A 21103-nucleotide genomic window follows, 5' to 3' on the forward strand; every position below is an offset into this window, starting at 1 on the left:
CTGCGTTGTCTTCTATATCTTTCACATCACTTGCAGCGCCATCTGTTGTTGAAAATTGTAACTACTGTAATTTCGAAAGTTTGTCCGCCTGAAAATGTACTGTTGTCCCAAGCATATTGCAACAAACGGTGTATTTCTATCGCTGCTCGTTTAGTTTTTATTGCCGTTTCAAATATACCGGTCATTTTTGAAACACCCTGTATAATCTGCAGCTTATCAAAAAGATCAGATTCCTAAAAGAAGCTACTGACTCTAAACTCTTCTGAAAGTTAAACTTTAAGGATTTGAGTGGTACATGTAGATTTGACGCTACACAAATCCAGCTATAGGGCAACAAGTCAACATGACAATAAATCCATTATTCAACTACATATTTTGTCAGCAATTCATTAGGCACCATTTTGCCTATCATATAAAATTCCTTCTGTGTGCCAATGAATGTGAGATTAATCTAGAATTTGCTAGCTAGGTGCATTTTAGATCAACAATTTAAGTGAGTTGAGTTTCAAATCTCTGCTTCCAAAATCATGCTTGTTTATACAGACGAATTACTTGATCTCCAGAAAGGTAATCATACACAAGGACAAAATGCATTCCACAGTTTCAAAACAAACTGATGTACACGATATGGGACTTGTTACAAACTGATATGGCTGGTGCCGTCTACTGCAATTTCAGATGCTATGTTTTTCTAATGACCTTCAATCAACAGATGCCCCACAAGCCAATTCTGCTGTCAATTTGATAGAGAATATAAGCATACTGCCACACCCAGTAGCCTGGTATTTCCCACCTAAATTGCTTTTCAACATCACAAAATGTTTTCACATATGTCTTTGTGATAATCAGAAGAAGAGTGTTGAAGTCTTATCAACCATGTCACATTGTTAGAAGATACAATGTCCAGTTTCACATCGTCACCTTGCATTTGGATATTTGTACAATTGAACAGTACCAAATAAATGATTTTGATCTGTTAATTTGACTTCACATATGACCTAGAGGTACTAAGATACTGTTTCTTCACTGAATGTATCTCACAAAGATGTTATTAACACTTACTTTGATTTTATTTAACTTCCATCTACCAGAAAAGCTATGGCACTTCTATAAACTGCAAAGTAGTCATTTCTTTTTCTTTTTACATTACTGTCAAAAGACTGGTGACATGCCTTTGCAAATAAAAATACTTGTTGCAATGTTGTGGTCTTCAGTGCTGAGACTGGTTTGATGCTGCTCTCCATGCTACTCTATCCTATGCAAGATTCTTCGTCTCCCAGTACTTACTGCAACCTACATCCTTCTGAATCTGCTTAGTGTATTCACCTCTTGGCCTCCCTCTATGATTTTTACCCTCCACGCTGCCCTCCAATGCTAAATTTGTGATTCCTTGATGCCTCAGAATATGTCCTACCAACCGGTTCCTTCTTCTTGTCAAGTTGTGCCACAAACTCCTCTTCTCCCTATCTCTATTCAATACCTCCTCATTAGTTATGTGACCTACCCATCTAATCTACAGCATTCTTCTGTAGCACGACGTTTCGAAAGCTTCTATTCTCTTCTTGTCCAAACTATTTATCGTCCATGTTTCACTTCCATACATGGCTACACTCCATACAAATACTTTCAGAAACGACTTCCTGACACTTAAATCTATACTCGATGTTAACAAACTTCTCTTCTTCAGAAACACTTTCCTTGCCATTGCCAGTCTACATTTTATATTGTTGCAATAGCATCAACTAAAAGAAAATAGAGACAGGAAAACATCCAAAAACCAGGAAATAATGAGTGTATAATGGAAATGGAACAAATGTAACTGAAAGCCAAATCAATATTTGAAGTAGTTTCTAAATGCTTTTATGCAGATCAATAAATGAATACATGTAAGGTTTTTAACTACAGTATTTATTGTATCTGTAATAATGAATTATCTTACACCAGCAGCTTTAACAGTACGTATGTGACAATAAAAATGTAATATAGACAACAATTACACTTACTGAGAATGATTCACATTTTAAATTTAATGAAGCATGCACATACAATTGAGACATTTCATCTTTATGCAGAATATATTTTCTTTTCCACCTTTGGCACATAATAAAGCTTTTCTAACTGCAGTTCAAGATAATTAGCATATGAATACAAAACCATATGCAGGTAGTTACACAGTAACAACATTCAGTTTTTCAGTCTATGCAATTTCAACACATTTAATTAAGCTTTATGTTAAATTTCAAAACACAAATAGAGGATACTGTATGCAGACAGTTATTTTAATTTGAAATTTGTTATCTTATCTACTGCACGAAAGTAGCAGATAACCCTTCTCTAAATATGATTACAGAGTGTATCCTGGAAATGCAGCTACATATGGATGCAGAATGTCTACAAGGAAATATATGGTACCAGCAAGACCTGTGGAAAAAGAAAACAAAAAGCTGTCATTTTACTACGAGTTACATCAGTTCTGTCAAATGAGGTGGTTTTTCGCACTGGGGGATTTTGGACAGTATGTTTTATTTGCTCTTTCCCATTGCATATCAATGAACTGCTGCTAATTTTCATTTTCTCCAATTACTTTAAGCACAAGACTGTATTTCCCATATTCCATGACTTACTTGGTATTGAATGTGTACCTAAGTAAGTATCTGATGAACAGTTTCATTGTTGAAAGTTCATGCAGTATCATCAGGTGGAAACTTTCTATTGTTGCAACCAGTGGAAAAATATTATAATTGCATATGTCAACGAGATCAGTAACCTAGGGAATTGAGACAATTGCTGTACAAGTTTGTCAAGTTTTTCATAAAGTTATAAAATAATGATGTTTTTACACAATTGTGTACTGTTGTGTGGTGATTTTGGCCACTGCTGAGAACATATAAAGGCAAGAAAGGTTATAAAGTATTGTGTAATTATGATGTGGAACTTTTGACGAAGCTCTTCCTGATATTCAGTGTTGCAAATTATCACATAGAAAAGCATATGATTTGTATGGTACACCTAGATGGACTCTGCAAAATGAAGTGCAGGAAATACATCTAAAAAATTTGTGAGGATAACCAGTACAAAATGTGGAAGAAAGGAATGCTGAAGCAACGTATCTTGAGGGCTGCACATTGAGGATTTCCTTTTATTAAATTGGATATTAGATATTTAGTGAAAGCGGACCTGGATAAATCTGGCTGAAAACAGAAGAGGTTTTCTACTATTTTGTCAGAAGAAGAATGGGCGCATTTATTCCTCAAGTGGTATTTAGAAAATTTCTCCATATGTTTATGAGAAAATATAAAATGAGCTCATGCCAAAGTGAACAAAGTTACTGTTAAAATGTATTTCTCCAATATAAAGCCAATGCCGAAAAAATCTTCCACCTAGCAACATAATCAACTATCACGAAACCAACATGTCAGATGATCTGGGCAAGCGACAGATAATTACAAGACAAGGAATTAAGCTTGTTGAAAAATGGATGGATTCTTCAAAATCTAGTGTTTCAATAATGATGACAGCAAGTGCCAATGGTAAACTGCTTCCTCCACCTGCCTTTCATAAATCTGAGCATTTGTGGGACCTGTGGCAAGAAGGTGGCTCAAAGGTAAACCATTACAATACAAATAAGATTGGATGATTTGATCTACTGATGCTTGAAGACTGGTTATTTACAAATGCTGTGCCCTATTTGAAGAAGTGAAAAAGGCCAACACTGATGACTGAGAACAACTTATCCTGACATGTGCCTTTATATATTATTGTAGAATGTGAGTGGAACAATATTTCATTCTCTCCCCTTCATCCTTATAGCACCCACCTCCTCCAGCTGCTGGATGTATGCTGTTTCAGACCAATGAAAGCACTGTGGTGAGCCATATTAATTGAATTTAAGAAGTGAACTCTTGAGACCATTTTCAAGGATACTTTTCAATATCTTCTGATGCAGACACTGACTAAGATTTCAGCAAATTCTACTGAAAACATAAAGAGAGGATTTTGCACCACGGGCTGTATCCCATTTGATCCGGATAATGTATTATGGAAATTGCCTGATAATGACAGCGGGCTGGTGAAGCTACACAGAGCCACAGACCTCCACTTTCGAAGAAATGCTCAATGAAGTTCGGTATCTGACAAATAAGCCTGGTAGTACCTGCTACCACAAACTAGACATTCCTCCGGGAAAATCTGTTATGGGCCATGACTTCCAGGGAAGTGAAAACAGTGTAGAGACAAGTGATGGTGCTTATAGCAGTAGGGAAAGTGAAAATGACCCATCATCCAATGAAGTTTTACTGCTGAAAGAAGAGACTTTTCTTGTTGCAGGTTATAAATACACATCAAGGAACATACAAGGCAGTATGATGGACTGGCCACAAATGTCGGTGCAAGGGAAGTATAAGTCAAGTTCTTGTGTCCACACAACAACAGTTGAAACGTATTCGTGTTTGCTAACCTAACTGATGAAATTACAATACAAAAAGAATCAGTTTTTTGAGTACTTTCTTCACCAGATGAGAAGGGAAGGGTGTTTATTTTTTGGAGAAGATGTACTTTAGACTTGTAGGCCATCGTAACTTTATGACCACTGTTTGAAGTGTTTGCATCTTAATTTTGAATGCTGAGTAAGAAAACTGATTTGGATCTTTTGACAGAATTTCTTTGTTTTGTTCCTGTTTTTAATATTAGAACTTTAAAATTTAGAACTTTAAAATTTACAATTTATTTTGTTAGAAAATAGAACTATCCTTTAACAATTACATAGTGAAGATGCTGAGTCACAGATAGTGAAGATGCTGAGTCACAGATAGGCACAACAAAAAGACTCTCACAATTAATTGTTACATTCCATCCTGAATTTCCATTGCTGATTTTTGAACTGACCTTTAATATATAAAATCCATTATCTCAATCCTTATCACTTATCCATAATGATGGACATCCTTAAGATGTGCTAAAAGTCACTAAAATCAAATAGGAAGAATGTAGAAAAAAAGGTCAATTTATGTCCAAATTCTCCACAAATACTTTATTTGTCTGTCTCAGGCAAATATAGGTACACACAGACTTTCTGTTTTTAGGACATTTTATTCGTAACCTATGCACGTTATAGTGAAAATAACCTCAAAACTGCCCAAAATCACCCAGTTTAAAGGTATGTCAAACAAATTTTAAAAAAATCACATTATCATCCAATATTTAATATGTATACTGTAATGCACTTTTGCTCCTTATGCAAACATCTCAGATGCTCCAGTATATCTCATTCTTAAACAATAACATTAAGAGACAGAGGTGCTCACTGTACTTACCTTCAGGAAGCAAAATAATAGTACAGCCAACAGGCACATATAAAAATATACAACAATATTCTAGCTTTCAGTTCAGAACTATTAGTTCCTTCCTTGGGGAAGATGAAAACAGAATCATAACTCACTCAGAGTCCAGCTCACTCAGATTCCAGGACTGGGAGACCCACCTGTTGTGACGTTATTCTCACTATGGATCCTCACGCCAGTTCTGAGGTGAGTACTTTGAGCTGTGTCTCAACCACAAAGAACTTTGACCTATGTCTCACCAAGAAACTATTCCTTCATGCTACCTTCTTCTGACGGTATTATATTCTCTTTCTGTGCCAATACTATAAACAAAAAATTGTACTTTCCTTCCTAATATTTGTGAGAGTGTATAACCACTATCTCAACATATTAATTTGCCTTAGATAGGAAATAGAATTTCAACTAAAACAAATAATGATGTGTCTGGCAGGAAAAAAATTAAAACAAATAATTTGTTAATATGGAAAATAATTTGTTGATACTGTTGGCCAAATGTGTAATTGGTGTGTATCTCAGGAGAATTGTCTTCCGATGGAAGAAACCATCCCAGGACTGGGAGCACAGGCTGCAATCAGCTGCAGATTGTCACCTTGATTTTGACACCATTCTCAGTTCTTTTCAAGACTCCAAGGCCCCACATAGAAAGACCATCACATCAGATAAACCAGTTATTTCAACAAACTATACAGCAAGTCTGGAGAGTGAAAATTTCAAAATATTGGTTTGTAACTGTCAAGTTACTTGTAGAAATGTCCCAGAGTTCTCATCTCTCAAATGTAAATTGCAGAATGTTCTGCTGTGTGTAGGACAAAATCAGGCCATGTTGTTTTCGGTGGTTTGTAAACATTTCTAATAGTGATACCGTGCAATTGTATGACAACTGTATGTATAATATCTGCCTCCACACTTACAGAATGGCTCTGAGCACTATGAGACTCAACTGCTGTGGTCATAAGTCCCCTAGAACTTAGAACTACTTAAACCTAACTAACCTAAGGACAGCACACAACACCCAGCCATCACGAGGCAGAGAAAATCCCTGACCCCGCCGGGAATCGAACCCGGGAACCCGGGCGTACACTTACAGAAATCAGTGAAGCTTCATTTATGTTATTACAGTCATATGCAGCAATTCCATACACTTCGTGGTAAGTTACACCAAGTGCAGAATATCCAGGAATTCGACCTCGGCTTCGGAATATTTCTTCACTGGAAATGCGAGTTTCCTGAATTGCGACGACATCAATCGTCACCACGAACTTTGGAAGTACTCTCAAAATGATGAAAATGGGAGTAGGCTTGCAGAATGGGTTGAAGAGAATAATCTTCATCTAGTGTTTGATGCCAAAGAACAAGGCACTTTCAGGTCAGCTGCTTGGGACAAGGATTCAAATCCTGACTTATGCTTTGTTAGCTGCAACAAAAGTGGCTTTCCCATCAACTCCACAAGGAAAGTGATAGATGCCTTTTCTCACAGCCAACACAGACCTGTAATAATACAAATTGGCTGCACGGTTCCTGTCATATGATCAACACCACATGCTCGATGGAATTTCCAGATAGCTGACTGGACGAAGTTTTCAATGGAACTGGATAAGACCATTCGCTGGATACCTCCATCACATAAGAACTATCAACACTTCATTGGTGCAGTGACAGCAACAGCTAAAAAGTGCAAACCACGATGATACCGAAAAGAATATGTTCCAGGATGGAATGATGAAAGTGAAACACTGTACCAACACTTCCAGCAAAGTGGTGACCCAGAGATAGCTACAGAACTATTGTCCAGCTTGGACATGTCTCGGAGGCAGAAATGGGCAGAAAAAGTTGAAAATGTGCACTTTACCCACTCGAGCAGGAAAGCATGGAGTCTTCTGAGAAAACTGGGAGGAAGTGCACCAACATGCAGAAAAAATTCTGAAGTAACACCAGACCAAATTGCTTCCCACATCATTACTACCTCAAAAGTGATCCTGACAAGAAACATACAAGATATATCAGAAGACAGCTCCGTGACCTGAAAAAGATGGCATCTCCCTCATCTGAGTATACCCATCCCTTCACGGTTTCAGACATTGACTCTGGACTGAAGGACCTCAAACCTCTTAAGGCACCTGGATTCGATGGTATCCATCCAGAATTCTTGATCCATATGGGAGGAAAAGCTAAGAAATGGCTGGCAGAATTCTTCACTGACATCCTGCTGACTGGTCAACTTCCATTGGAGTTTAAAAAGGTGAAGATAATATCTGTTCTGAAACCTGGCAAACCCAGCAACATGGTAGAAAGCTGTCGCCCCATTGCCCTAATTAGCTGCTGTTACAAGCTTTTTGAAAGGCTAATATATAACAGAATAAGTAGCACTATCCTAGAGAACGTTCCAGTTGATCAAGCAGGCTTCAGACCAGGGCGTAGTTGCTGTGACCAAGTATTGTCTCTCACATCCTTCATAGTCAGGATACCAAATGAAGCAGAAAACATCTGTAGCGTTTGTTGTTCTAACTGCCGCCTTCAACACTGTGTGGAGGGAAGGCATTATCTACAAATTTCTCTGCATCATACCCTGCAGAACAATGGCTCAACTGCTTAACAGTGTGCTAAGCGATCGGAAGTTCCAGGTAATCACTGGAAGCAACATAAGTAAGGAGAGGAAGCTGAACAATGGATTGCCTAAAGGATCAGTTCTCTCACCATTACTGTTCAACCTATATCTACCTGACACTTTGTCCAGAAAATACTGCTATGTCAATGACCTGGCTCTAGCCGTACAACACCAGGAAATGAAGACAACAGGAGACATTCTAACCAATGACCTCTGCACTAGATAAGTACTTCAAAATCTGGAGACTCCAACCCATTGTGAGTAAAACAGAAGTGTGTTGCTTCCATTTAAATAATTGGTTGGCGAATGTAAAACTGGAAGTAAGTTTATTGACTTCCATAATGATAGTTGCTATACTGACATCATGATTGCTAGTCCCCATTTCTATACTGACATTGTTGATAAGGTTTGGCCTATTTGTAGGTAATAGGTCTAATATATTTCAACTGCATGTTGGCTGCTGAGCTATCTGCTCAAGATAGTTTTCACAAAATGTGTTCAAAAGTATTTATCATGACTTCTGTCTGTACATTCCTTCCTCCCTCCCCTCCCCTGCCTGCCCGCAATGAATCCATGGACATCCCAGTCTACACTCAGTAGGTTACAGCCACCTCCAACTAGTATTCCATGATCTTGGTATTGATGTGCTACTGACCACAGTCTTTCTTTGAGTGATTCTAGAACTGTCACAGCAAAATTATGTGGCCAGCAAAAACATCCACCAATTAACTTGGCTTCAACTATACCTGTTACGTGTGACCAGATAACTTCCCTGTCACACTCAACTTCCAGTTTCTATAGAGAGAATATTTTTGTTAACTGCAATGAACACTCCCCCTGCTATGGCCTCTAAACTATCTTTCCGATATACGTTCCACAACTTGCCAAATGTCTCAGAGCTTTCCACTTCAGGTTTCAGCCAGCTCTCAGTTCCAAGAATAATTTGAGTACAAGAACTTTCCTGGAGGGCAGTAAATTCAGGAATGTTATTATGAATACTTTGAAAGCTTACTGATAAAATTATGACAGGCAAAGTGTCTTTATTCTGAACATATTCTGACTTCCCTTGCTGCATATCGAATGGTGAGTGTTTATCAGAACACCTAGCCCGCAAAACCCTCATGCGCACGCCACAAGTATTCTGCTGCCCGAGTAGCTGCTTCCTTCACGTAGTGCAGCCCTGACCTTTCAAGGGGAGTCCTACAAATCCCCACATGATAATGCAGCTCTAGAAATCTGCAGCCAAGACTGGCACAAAGTTGATAAAGCTTTGGTTGAGACCTTCCACTCAGCTCCAAACCAATGGACCCAGATCAACTCTGAGAACAATGCTGAAAATTGTGAGTTCTGCTTGCATCTGCGCGTGAGGCCAGTAGCCTTCACCACCCCTGCCAGTGAGTTGTACGAACTGAAGATGGTCTCAGAAAAGATGCAACAGGCATGGTTCGTGCCAACGCGAGCCATACACAGTCAGGTGGCTTGCGGAGTATGGATGTAGATGTAGAACTTGCAGGCAGCTGCACCCTGCTCATTCAATAGCTGCAGGAGAGGCCATCTCTACAGACATACTGAATGCACATCAGCTTTCTCTCCAGCCCTGAATGCTATCTGCCTAAGGGGCTCATAACATGCCTAGCATTGGAGCTCCTAATAACTAGTAAGCCCCCCCCCCCCCCTCCTCCCGTGTGCCTGCTTGGACCCTGCTGAATGAGCAGCCACCTGTGCACTCACAGGGTGAATAGACAAGGCCAGGCAGCCACCATACTGGCCCTCTGCCATTGAGTGATGTGAACGCGTTCCCACCAGCTACTGTGTCGGATGCACTAGGAGGTGCCTTGGAAGCAGAGCCAGTGGGCAAAACAAGTACATACTCTTCTGTAAGATGCAAGTGAGGAATGTATCTACGCATTAAAATATGTATTAAAATAATCTGAAACAGTTTAATCTTTACTTTACCTTGACATACTTTTCCAAACCTTATTTTTCTTTTTTAAAATTTTTCTTTTATTTTATTTCAGAATGAGTGTGGTTTGATCTCTTGAGGTTATTAGCATTTTTTGCACTTCAGTGGTACTGCATTGCAACACCTCTAAATTTTCAGGTGTGACATTTGTAGTTGGGTAGTTAGTAGTGTAACAAAAAACAGCACCATAGTAGCATTCGCAACATAGCCGCTGGCTATCAAGAATGTTCTTTAGTGTCCTGACTAACATATAAGGTGATTCAGGAGGAATGTCACATAATTTGTGACATGATTCTACATGTGAAAATAAACTGAAGATGTTGTACAATCATGTGTCTGATTTTTGATCATTACGGAACCGATTTTTGATCATTATGGAACTGGTGTGGTTTGAGGCTTACACGAATCCACAAGTGGATATAAAGACAAGTGTGAAAATTATGTACCAAAATGCTGTGTAGGCACTGTGGTGGACTTAATGACGGGGCAGACGATCGATCCATCCTACAAGATGTGTTCAAAAGTCATCCACCCATCTCAATGCACTTGTCAACAAGTTGGAGACTGTGTTATGTTGCACATTGATCATCATCTCAGTGGGTTTTAATGCAGGGAAAAGCATCGATAATATGAGAGACAAGTTCTTCATGTGTATCCAGTTTCATAGCATACACATCCCTCTTTAACCAGCCCCATAAACAGAAGTCGAATGGGGTTAGGTCAGGTGGTCCAGTTAACAGGTCCGCCATGGCTAATCCACCACTGAGGCAACATGTTATTCAGATACTGGGATACTTGTCTGGTACAACGAATCAATGGCCCATCAAATCACAGGTACATTTGCATCATTGCTCTAATGCTTTGTCTTCCAAAGGTGCAGGAAATATGTGTATTCTGCAGCTGGAAATATGTGTATTCTGCAGCTGTCATGCTATTTGGCAAGAACACAGGCCCTATCACCAGATCATTAGTCATACCACACCAGATGTTTACTGAGAACCTAACTTGAAATCTTGTTTCCCTAATGTCACGCAGGTTTTTCATCGCCCACGTATGAGAAATGTGGGTGTTCATGATACCACTATGTGCAAATGTAGCATTATCTGTAAAAAAAAATGTTTACTGCACGATGTCTGTGTACAGCCAATCATTCCCAAAATTGTTGTCTGCTTACTGAATCACCTGGATGCAGATGTTGCATGGGCTGCACTTGGAATGGGCACAAGCCCTCGGAATGTTAACATACACCAAACTTGCATTTGTGGAATATCGAGCTGGCAGCTGGTGGGATTCCATTATACCATTGCAATAATGTCTTCCCTTTCCTCAACCAACTGGACGGGCTCATGTTCTAATGTAATGTTTACACTGGATAGTGTTCCATATTCATACAATGTTTGAAGACTCTGAGGAATACTCCAGCACAGAGTGTTCATCGGTCAAGGAAATGTCTCTGGTATTCTGTCACGCCACATGGGCACTGCCATTACAGTACCCATACACAAACAACATGACTTCTTATTCTGCATGGGTGAATGTATGCAGCATGTTGGTATTCACAGACGCAATGGACTTGTTTAATTGAACAACATTGAAGTGCAACATGCAAAGAGTCTCACGACTGTGCATTGATCCAATCCACAATTGCACACTGGCTATGCTTGGAGCTATTGCCTCGGAGCAATATCACAGTGCTGCCATCTGTTGGAGAATCCCCAGACATCTTGTATGATAGATCAGTCATATGTCTCATCATTACTCTGTCCACCACAGCACCTTCATTACTCTGTCCACCACAGCACCTACACATCGTTTCAGTAAGTAATATTCACACTTGACTTCATACTCATTCATGGATGTGTCTAGTCTTCAACACTCTCCAATTCTGTAAGAGTCGAAAATCGGACACATGTTCATAGGACTTCTTTGGTTTATTTTCACATGTAGAATTACCTCACAAATTAGGTGAGATTCTTCCTGAATGGTCCTTTATAAGGATATAAAGTAATCCAGAAATAATTACAAATGGTAGTAGATTAGAATTAGGTGTGATTTACTGCTCGTGTACTTTACACAAATAGTCCACAGTGGCTGCTTCCACCAATTAATATATTACTTGACATATCACAATCCCTGAAGGTTCTCCTCCATGATGAGCTTTATGGAATACGATGTGAGAATGAATAAATGAAAGATTAAAGTGTTGTTTATTTCACAGAAAAAATGCAACAGAAACCTCAGTTGACTAGCAGCTGTGGAAATACTGCAGCTTTTGAACTCTTAAATAGAAAACTGAACAAAGTAAATATCAGGACTGAATGTATAGCTAGTCTTCAACCACCTATGTATCCTTCCTATAGAATAATGATGGTGGTGGTGATAAAATAATACTAATCAACACCATTCACAGAGCCATATAAGCAGTCACCTTTCTATGATTACCATATGAACGAAATGGGAAGAAAACCTAAAATATCATTTGGAAAGTATCCTCTGCAGTACACTTTACTGTGATCCGCAGAGGTTTTTTAAGAGAAAGAATTTTGTTAAAAGTTGCATGAAAGTTTAGAACACATGTATAGTGAAAGATTAATAATGCTATATTGGTGACAAAGTAAATCATTACTGCTTACATTTTAATTCATTAATGAATCAGTTGTAATATACTGCACAAAACAAAAAAAGATTTGAGTGGGAAGCATAATAGTGCAGTTAATAGGTCTTTTCTTTATATAGTGAAAATTATAATGACAACTGAATTTTTGCAGTGTATTTTTTCATTTAAAGTATCTTGAACTTTCTGAAAAGTTGTAATGAAAAATATGTTGCTGCTGAAAGGAGAACAATGTCACCAACAATGCTATGAGAAAACTGTTGATACTGCTTCCTCAAACACAATTGACAAGGCCTCTTTCTGATGAAGCAAGCTGGGATAATTTTTCTTCTGCTTTTGTTTTGCCATCTGCCACCTTAAATTTGTTTTGCTACTTTTAACTACTTGTCATAAGCATAAATGAGTATAATATGGATATTCATACAAGAGAAAGGTTGGCCCTCAGTTGTAAAGAATATAACACCAGATCTAATTCTGCACTTAGTTTTATGTATGTAATTGATTTTCTTATTTATTTTAACTATTCCTAGTTAGTATCTTTTGTTATACAGTGAAATCAGTAATTGTTTCATAACTTAAATTTTACTGTTGATGTATAAACAAAAATAAATTCTGTACTAATTATAAACATTTGAGAGAAGAAACAATAGCATTCTTAAAGTATCTATTTGGTTCTAGTTGGAAACATGTTAACAAAACCAGCCCTTAATGAATTCCAAAGTAATTAACAGTTTTGTCAAAAGTATTGTTTGCATAACTATATACGTTAATTTCATGATTTAAACAAATAATTCAGTCTAACTTTTGTAGTAGAAGAAACTATTAACAAGAACCAATTTTTTGATGTATTCAGTTAATTTAATGAGTTAGGTTTTAATTGTAATTTCTGTAAATTTAACTTTGAACAATGTGTAGTTTCAGTACCTATTGTTGTGATGATATATAAGGGGCTGATTTTTGGTCATGAGACAGTCAGTCCAGAGATGAGTTTCAGGTGAGGAACCTGTGGTTTTTAGAACGACAACAATGCATCAACTTAACAATGAAATAAATGCAACACCAATTGGCCACATGTTAAAGCAATGACAGTGTCAGTTCCATACACACCTGATTATTCCTAAAGAACTGTAAATTATGTGGTTATGTTTTTACTGCTTGTTGATGTTCAACAGGATGGACAATTTGCTCATCTATTAGCAGATTTCCCTTTTTACAGCAAGAACAAATACAATTTATGGAACACAGTACTTTACAGAGCAACACATAACAGACAGTAAAGAACAGGTTGTGTGTAGCAATGAACACATTGACTGGTCAACAGTAATACAGGTTACAGAATCTGTCGAGCTGTTTTTTGCAATTTCTTAAGTAACAATGGTTTTTTTTTTTTTTTTTTTTTTTTTTTTTTTTTTTTTGGGGGGGGGGGGGGGGGGGCCCTCACTAGAGCCCGAGCATGCCAGTGGGCCAACCCATGTGGCCTCAGTCAGCAAGCCTGTGAACTGTATGGACGCGTGATCTCTGAAATCGCACGCATCATGAGTGAACATATGTCACTTTTCCTTATCATGTTTACATGAATTCTCTTACGGCTTTTATTATCCTATTCTCCTACTGTTGTTGTCACTTCTTTAGCACACTCAACATCATAGCCATCAGCACCTGTATCCCTATTCTCTTCACACATATTTTGCTGCCCCATATAATTTGTTGAGAAATTGATTAAAAAACATTGGGTTATTTAAATATGGTAGTAATGTTCTGGGAGATTGAAAGTAATTTAAGAGGAAAGAAGATGACTTACCAGGTAGCGAAAGTGTTGAGTCAAGAGGCACACAAAATAGAATGGAAACTTCGCTAACTTTGGGATGAAATGAGTGGGCAAAGGGAAAAAATTTGGTGGGAGGCAGGAGAGAGGATTGCGGAAGGGTGGCTGATGGCTTGGAGGGCAGTCAGGGCAATGGCTGATGGCCCGAGGGGGCTGCCTCTTCCTACTGCATTCCTATCCTGCACACCAGCTGCCTCCCTACTAGCTATCAGCCACCCTTCCCATCCCTCCTGTCTGTTTTTACCCTCTACTTACTCCACCTGACATAACCTCTCACCATGTCTACCTGCCAAACTGCAATCCTATTATTGTGTGTTCAGCTGGCATAATGTAGCTGATATATAGAGGGAAACATTCCACATGGGAAAAATATATCTAAAAAGAAAGATGATGAGACTTACCAAACAAAAGCGCTGGCAGGTCGATAGACACACTAACAAACACAAACATACACACAAAATTCTAGCTTTCGCAACCAACGGTTGCTTCGTCAGGAAAGAGGGAAGGAGAGGGAAAGACGAAAGGATTTGGGTTTTAAGGGAGAGGGTAAGGAGTCATTCCAATCCCGGGAGCGGAAAGACTTACCTTAGGGGGAAAAAAGGACAGGTATACACTCGCACACACACACATATCCGTCCACACATATACAGGCACAAGCAGACATTTGTAAAGGCAAAGAGTTTGGGCAGGGATGTCAGTCGAGGCGGAAGTACAGAGGCAAAGATGTTGTTGAAAGACAGGTGAGGTATGAGCAGCGGCAAATTGAAATTAGAAATTAGCGGAGATTGAGGCCTGGTGGATAGCAAGAAGAGAGGATATGCTGAAGGGCAAGTTCCCATCTCCGGAGTTCTGACAGGTTGGTGTTAGTGGGAAGTATCCAGATAACCCAGACGGTGTAACACTGTGCCAAGATGTGCTGGCCGTGCACCAAGGCATGTTTAGCCACAGGGTGATCCTCATTACCAACAAACACTGTCTGCCTGTGTCCATTCATGTGAATGGACAGTTTGTTGCTGGTCATTCCCACATAGAAGGCTTCACAGTGTAGGCGGGTCAGTTGGTAAATCACGTGGGTGCTTTCACACGTGGCTCTGCCTTTGATCGTGTACACCTTCCGGGTTAAAGGACTGGAGTAGGTGGTGGTGGGAGGGTGCATGGGACAGGTTTTACACTGGGGGCGGTTAAAAGGGTAGGAGCCAGAGGGTAGGGAAGGTGGTTTGGGGATTTCATAGGGATGAACTAAGAGGTTACGAAGGTTAGGTGGACGGCGGAAAGACACTCTAGGTGGAGTGGGGAGGATTTCATGAAGGATGGATCTCATTTCAGGGCAGGATTTGAGGAAGTCGTATCCCTGCTGGAGAGCCACATTCAGAATCTGATCCAGTCCCGGAAAGTATCCTGTCACAAGTGGGGCACTTTTGGGGTTCTTCTGTGGGAGGTTCCGGGTTTGAGGAGATGAGGAAGTGGCACTGATTATTTGCTTCTGTACCAGGTCGGGAGGGTAGTTACGGGTTGCGAAAGCTGTTTTCAGTTTGTTGGTGTAATGGTTCAAGGATTCCGGACTGGAGCAGATTCGTTTGCCACGAAGACCTAGGCTGTAGGGAAGGGACCGTTTGATGTGGAATGGATGGCAGCTGTCCCCTACCTTCTACCTGCTTCCTAAAATTCACAAACCCAATCATCCCGGCCGTCCCATTGTAGCTGGTTACCAAGCCCTCACAGAACGCATCTCTGCCTACGTAGATCAACACCTTCAACCCATTACATGCAGTCTCCCATCCTTCATCAAAGACACCAACCACTTTCTCGAACGCCTGGAATCCTTACCCAGTCTGTTACCCCCGGAAACCATGCTTGTAACCATTGATGCCACTTCCTTATACACAAATATTCCACATGTCCAGGGCCGCGCTGCGATGGAGCACTTCCTTTCACGCCGATCACCTGCCACCCTACCTAAAACCTCTTTCCTCATTACCTTAGCCAGCTTCATCCTGACCCACAACTTCTTCACTTTCGAAGGCCAGACATACCAACAATTAAAGGGAACAGCCATGGGTACCAGGATGGCCCCCTCGTACGCCAACCTATTCATGGGTCGATTAGAGGAAGCCTTCTTGGTTACCCAGGCCTGCCAACCCAAAGTTTGGTGCAGATTTATTGATGACATTTTCATGATCTGGACTCACAGTCAAGAAGAACTCCAGAATTTCCTCTCCAACCTCAACTCCTTCGGTTCCATCAGATTCACCTGGTCCTACTCTAAATCCCATGCCACTTTCCTTGACATTGACCTCCACCTGTCCAATGGGCAGCTTCACACGTCCATCCACATCAAACCCACCAACAAGCAACAGTACCTCCATTATGACAGATGCCACCCATTACACATCAAACGGTCCCTTCCCTACAGCCTAGGTCTTCGTGGCAGACGAATCTGCTCCAGTCCGGAATCCTTGAACCATTACACCAACATCCTGAAAACAGCTTTCGCATCCCATAACTACCCTCCCGACCTGGTACAGAAGCAAATAACCAGAGCCACTTCCTCATCTCCTCAAACCCGGAACCTCCCACAGAAGAACCCCAAAAGTGCCCCACTTGTGACAGGATACTTTCCAGGACTGGATCAGATTCTGAATGTGGCTCTCCAGCAGGCATACGACTTCCTCAAATCCTGCCCTGAAATGAGATCCATCCTTCATGAAATCCTCCCCACTCCACCTAGAGTGTCTTTCCGCCGTCCACCTAACCTTCGTAACCTCTTAGTTCATCCCAATGAAATCCCCAAACCACCTTCCCTACCCTCTGGCTCCTACCCTTGTAACCGCCCCCGGTGTAAAACCTGTCCAATGCACCCTCCCACCACCACCTACTCCAGTCCTGTAACCCGGAAGGTGTACACGATCAAAGGCAGAGCCATGTGTGAAAGCACCCACGTGATTTACCAACTGACCTGCCTACACTGGGAATCCTTCTATGTGGGAATGACCAGCAACAAACTGGACACAGGCAGACAGTGTTTGTTGGTAATGAGGATCACCCTGTGGCTAAACATGCCTTGGTGCACGGCCAGCACATCTTGGCACAGTGTTACACCGTCTGGGTTATCTGGATACTTCCCACTAACACCAACCTGTCAGAACTCCGGAGATGGGAACTTGCCCTTCAGCATATCCTCTCTTCTCGCTATCTGCCAGGCCTCAATCTCCGCTATTTTCTAATTTCAATTTGCTGCCGCTCATACCTCACCTGTCTTTCAACAACATCTTTGCCTCTGTACTTCTGCCTCGACTGACATCCCTGCCCAAACTCTTTGCCTTTACAAATGTCTGCTTGTGTCTGTATATGTGTGGATGGATATGTGTGTGTGCGCGAGTGTATACGCGTCCTTTTTTCCCCCTAAGATAAGTCTTTCCGCTCCCGGGACTGGAATGACTCCTTACCCTCTCCCTTAAAACCCACATCCTTTCGTCTTTCCCTCTTTCCTGATGAGGCAACAGTTTGTTGCGAAAGCTTGAATTTTGTGTGTATGTTTGTGTTCGTTTGTGTGTCTGTCGACCTGCCAGCACTTTCATTTGGTAAGTCACATCATCTTTGTTTTTAGGTGTGTGTGTGTGTGTGTGTGTGTGTGTGTGTATATATATATATATATATATATATATATATATAATGTCTGCTTGTGTCTGTATATGTGTGGATGGATGTGTGTGCGTGTGCGAGTGTATACCCGTCCTTTTTTCCCCCTAAGGTGGGTCTTTCCGCTCCCGGGACTGGAGTGACTCCTTGCCCTCTCCCTTGAAACCCACATCCTTTCGTCTTTCCCTCTCCTTCCCTCTTTCCTGATGAGGCAACAGTTTGTTGTGAAAGCTTGAATTTTGTGTGTATGTTTGTGTTCGTTTGTGTGTCTGTCGACCAGCCAGCACTTTCATTTGGTAAGTCACATCATCTTTGTTTTTAGGTATATTTTTCCTTCGTGGAATGTTTCCTTCTATTATATATATATATATATATATATATATATATATATATAAATAATAGAGGGAAACATTCCACGTGGGAAAAATATATTTAAAAAGAAAGATGATGAGACTTACCAAACAAAAGCGCTGGCAGGTCGATAGACACACAAACAAACACAAACATACACACAAAAATCTAGCTTTCGCAACCAACGGTTGCCTCGTCAGGAAAGAGGGAAGGAGAAGGAAAGACAAAAGGATATGGGTTTTAAAGGAGAGGGTAAGGAGTCATTCCAATCCCGGGAGTGGAAAGACTTACCTTAGGGGGAAAAAAGGACAGGTATACACTCGCGCACACACACACATATCCATCCGCATATACACAGACACAAGCAGACATTTGTAAAGGCAAAGAGTTTGGGCAGAGATGTCAGTCGGGACGGAAGTACAGAGGCAAAGATGATGTTGAAAGACAGGTGAGGTATGAGCGGCGGCAGATTGAAATTAGAAATTAGCGGAGATTGAGGCCTGGCAGATAGCGAGTAGAGAGGATATGCTGAAGGGCAAGTTCCCATCTCCGGAGTTCAGACAGGTTGGTGTTAGTGGGAAGTATCCAGATAACCCGGACGGTGTAACACTGTGCCAAGATGTGCTGGCCGTGCACCAAGGCATGTTTAGCCACAGGGTGATCCTCATTACCAACAAACACTGTCTGCCTGTGTCCATTCATGCGAATGGACAGTTTGTTGCTGGTCATTCCCACATAGAGCGCTTCACAGTGTAGGCAGGTCAGTTGGTAAATCACGTGGGTGCTTTCACACGTGGCTCTGCCTTTGATCGTGTACACCTTCCGGGTTACAGGACTGGAATAGTTGGTGGTGGGAGGGTGCATGGGACAGGTTTTACACCGGGGGCGGTTACAGGGGTAGGAGCCAGAGGGTAGGGAAGGTGGTTTGGGGATTTCATGGGGATGAACTAAGAGGTTACGAAGGTTAGGTGGACGGCGGAAAGACACTCTTGGTGGAGTGGGGAGGATTCCATGAAGGATGGATCTCATTTCAGGGCAGGATTTGAGGAAGTCGTATCCCTGCTGGAGAGTCACATTCAGAATCTGATCCAGTCCCGGAAAGTATCCTGTCACAAGTGGGGCACTTTTGGGGTTCTTCTGTGGAAGGTTCCGGGTTTGAGGAGATGAGGAAGTGGCTCTGGTTATTTGCTTCTGTACCAGGTCGGGAGGGTAGTTACGGGATGCAAAAGCTGTTTTCAGGTTGTTGGTGTAATGATTCAAGGATTCCGGACTGGAGCAGATTCGTTTGCCACAAAGACCTAGGCTGTAGGGAAGGGACCGTTTGATGTGGAATGGGTGGCAGCTGTCATAATGGAGGTACTGTTGCTTGTTGGTGGGTTTGATGTGGACGGACGTGTGAAGCTGGCCATTGGACAGGTGGAGGTCAGCGTCAAGGAAAGTGGCATGGATTTAGAGTAGGACCAGGTGAATCTGATGGAACCAAAGGAGTTGAGGTTGGAGAGGAAATTCTGGAGTTCTTCTTCACTGTGAGTCCAGATCATGAAAATGTCATCAATAAATCTGTACCAAACTTTGGGTTGGCAGGCCTGGGTAACCAAGAAGGCTTCCTCTAAGCGACCCATGAATAGGTTGGTGTACGAGGGGGCCATCCTGGTACCCATGGCTGTTCCCTTTAATTGTTGGTATGTCTGGCCTTCAAAAGTGAAGAAGTTGTGGGTCAGGATGAAGCTGGCTAAGGTAATGAGGAAAGAGGTTTTAGGTAGGGCGGCAGGGGATCGACGTGAAAGGAAGTGCTCCATCGCAGCGAGGCCCTGGACATGCGGAATATCTGTGTATAAGGAAGTGGCATCAATGTTCATCCCCATCATCTTAGTTCATCCCCATGAAATCCCCAAACCACCTTCCCTACCCTCTGGCTCCTACCCCTGTAACCGCCCCCGGTGTAAAACCTGTCCCATGCACCCTCCCACAACCAACTATTCCAGTCCTGTAACCCGGAAGGTGTACACGATCAAAGGCAGAGCCACGTGTGAAAGCACCCACGTGATTTACCAACTGACCTGCCTACACTGTGAAGCGTTCTATGTGGGAATGACCAGCAACAAACTGTCCATTCGCATGAATGGACACAGGCAGACAGTGTTTGTTGGTAATGAGGATCACCCTGTGGCTAAACATGCCTTGGTGCACGGCCAGCACATCTTGGCACAGTGTTACACCGTCCGGGTTATCTGGATACTTCCCACTAACACCAACCTGTCAGAACTCCGGAGATGGGAACTTGCCCTTCAGCATATCCTCTCTTCTCGCTATCTGCCAGGCCTCAATCTCCGCTATTTTCTAATTTCAATTTGCTGCCGCTCATACCTCACCTGTCTTTCAACAACATCTTTGCCTCTGTACTTCTGCCTCGACTGACATCCCTGCCCAAACTCTTTGCCTTTACAAATGTCTGCTTGTGTCTGTATATGTGTGGATGGATATGTGTGTGTGCGCGAGTGTATACGCGTCCTTTTTTCCCCCTAAGATAAGTCTTTCCGCTCCCGGGACTGGAATGACTCCTTACCCTCTCCCTTAAAACCCACATCCTTTCGTCTTTCCCTCTCCTTCCCTCTTTCCTGATGAGGCAACAGTTTGTTGCGAAAGCTTGAATTTTGTGTGTATGTTTGTGTTCGTTTGTGTGTCTGTCGACCTGCCAGCACTTTCATTTGGTAAGTCACATCATCTTTGTTTTTAGGTATATATATATATATATATATATATAATA

At 41.4% G+C, this 21103-nt stretch overlaps 1 protein-coding gene across 1 annotated transcript in view; it reads right to left on the reverse strand.

Moving 5' to 3' along the window:
* Nucleotides 1-1905: 1905 nt before the first annotated feature.
* LOC126176934 (lanC-like protein 2) overlaps nucleotides 1906-21103 on the reverse strand; it is a 119870-nt gene continuing 100672 nt past the window's right edge. Inside the window, exon 9 of the mRNA XM_049924127.1 lies at nucleotides 1906-2421. Within this exon, the coding sequence (XP_049780084.1) occupies nucleotides 2345-2421 (77 nt within the window). The 3' untranslated portion in view covers nucleotides 1906-2344. The remainder of the gene's footprint in view (nucleotides 2422-21103) is intronic.

This window comes from Schistocerca cancellata, chromosome 3 (assembly GCF_023864275.1).
Source record: "Schistocerca cancellata isolate TAMUIC-IGC-003103 chromosome 3, iqSchCanc2.1, whole genome shotgun sequence".
Classification (NCBI taxonomy): domain Eukaryota; kingdom Metazoa; phylum Arthropoda; class Insecta; order Orthoptera; family Acrididae; genus Schistocerca; species Schistocerca cancellata.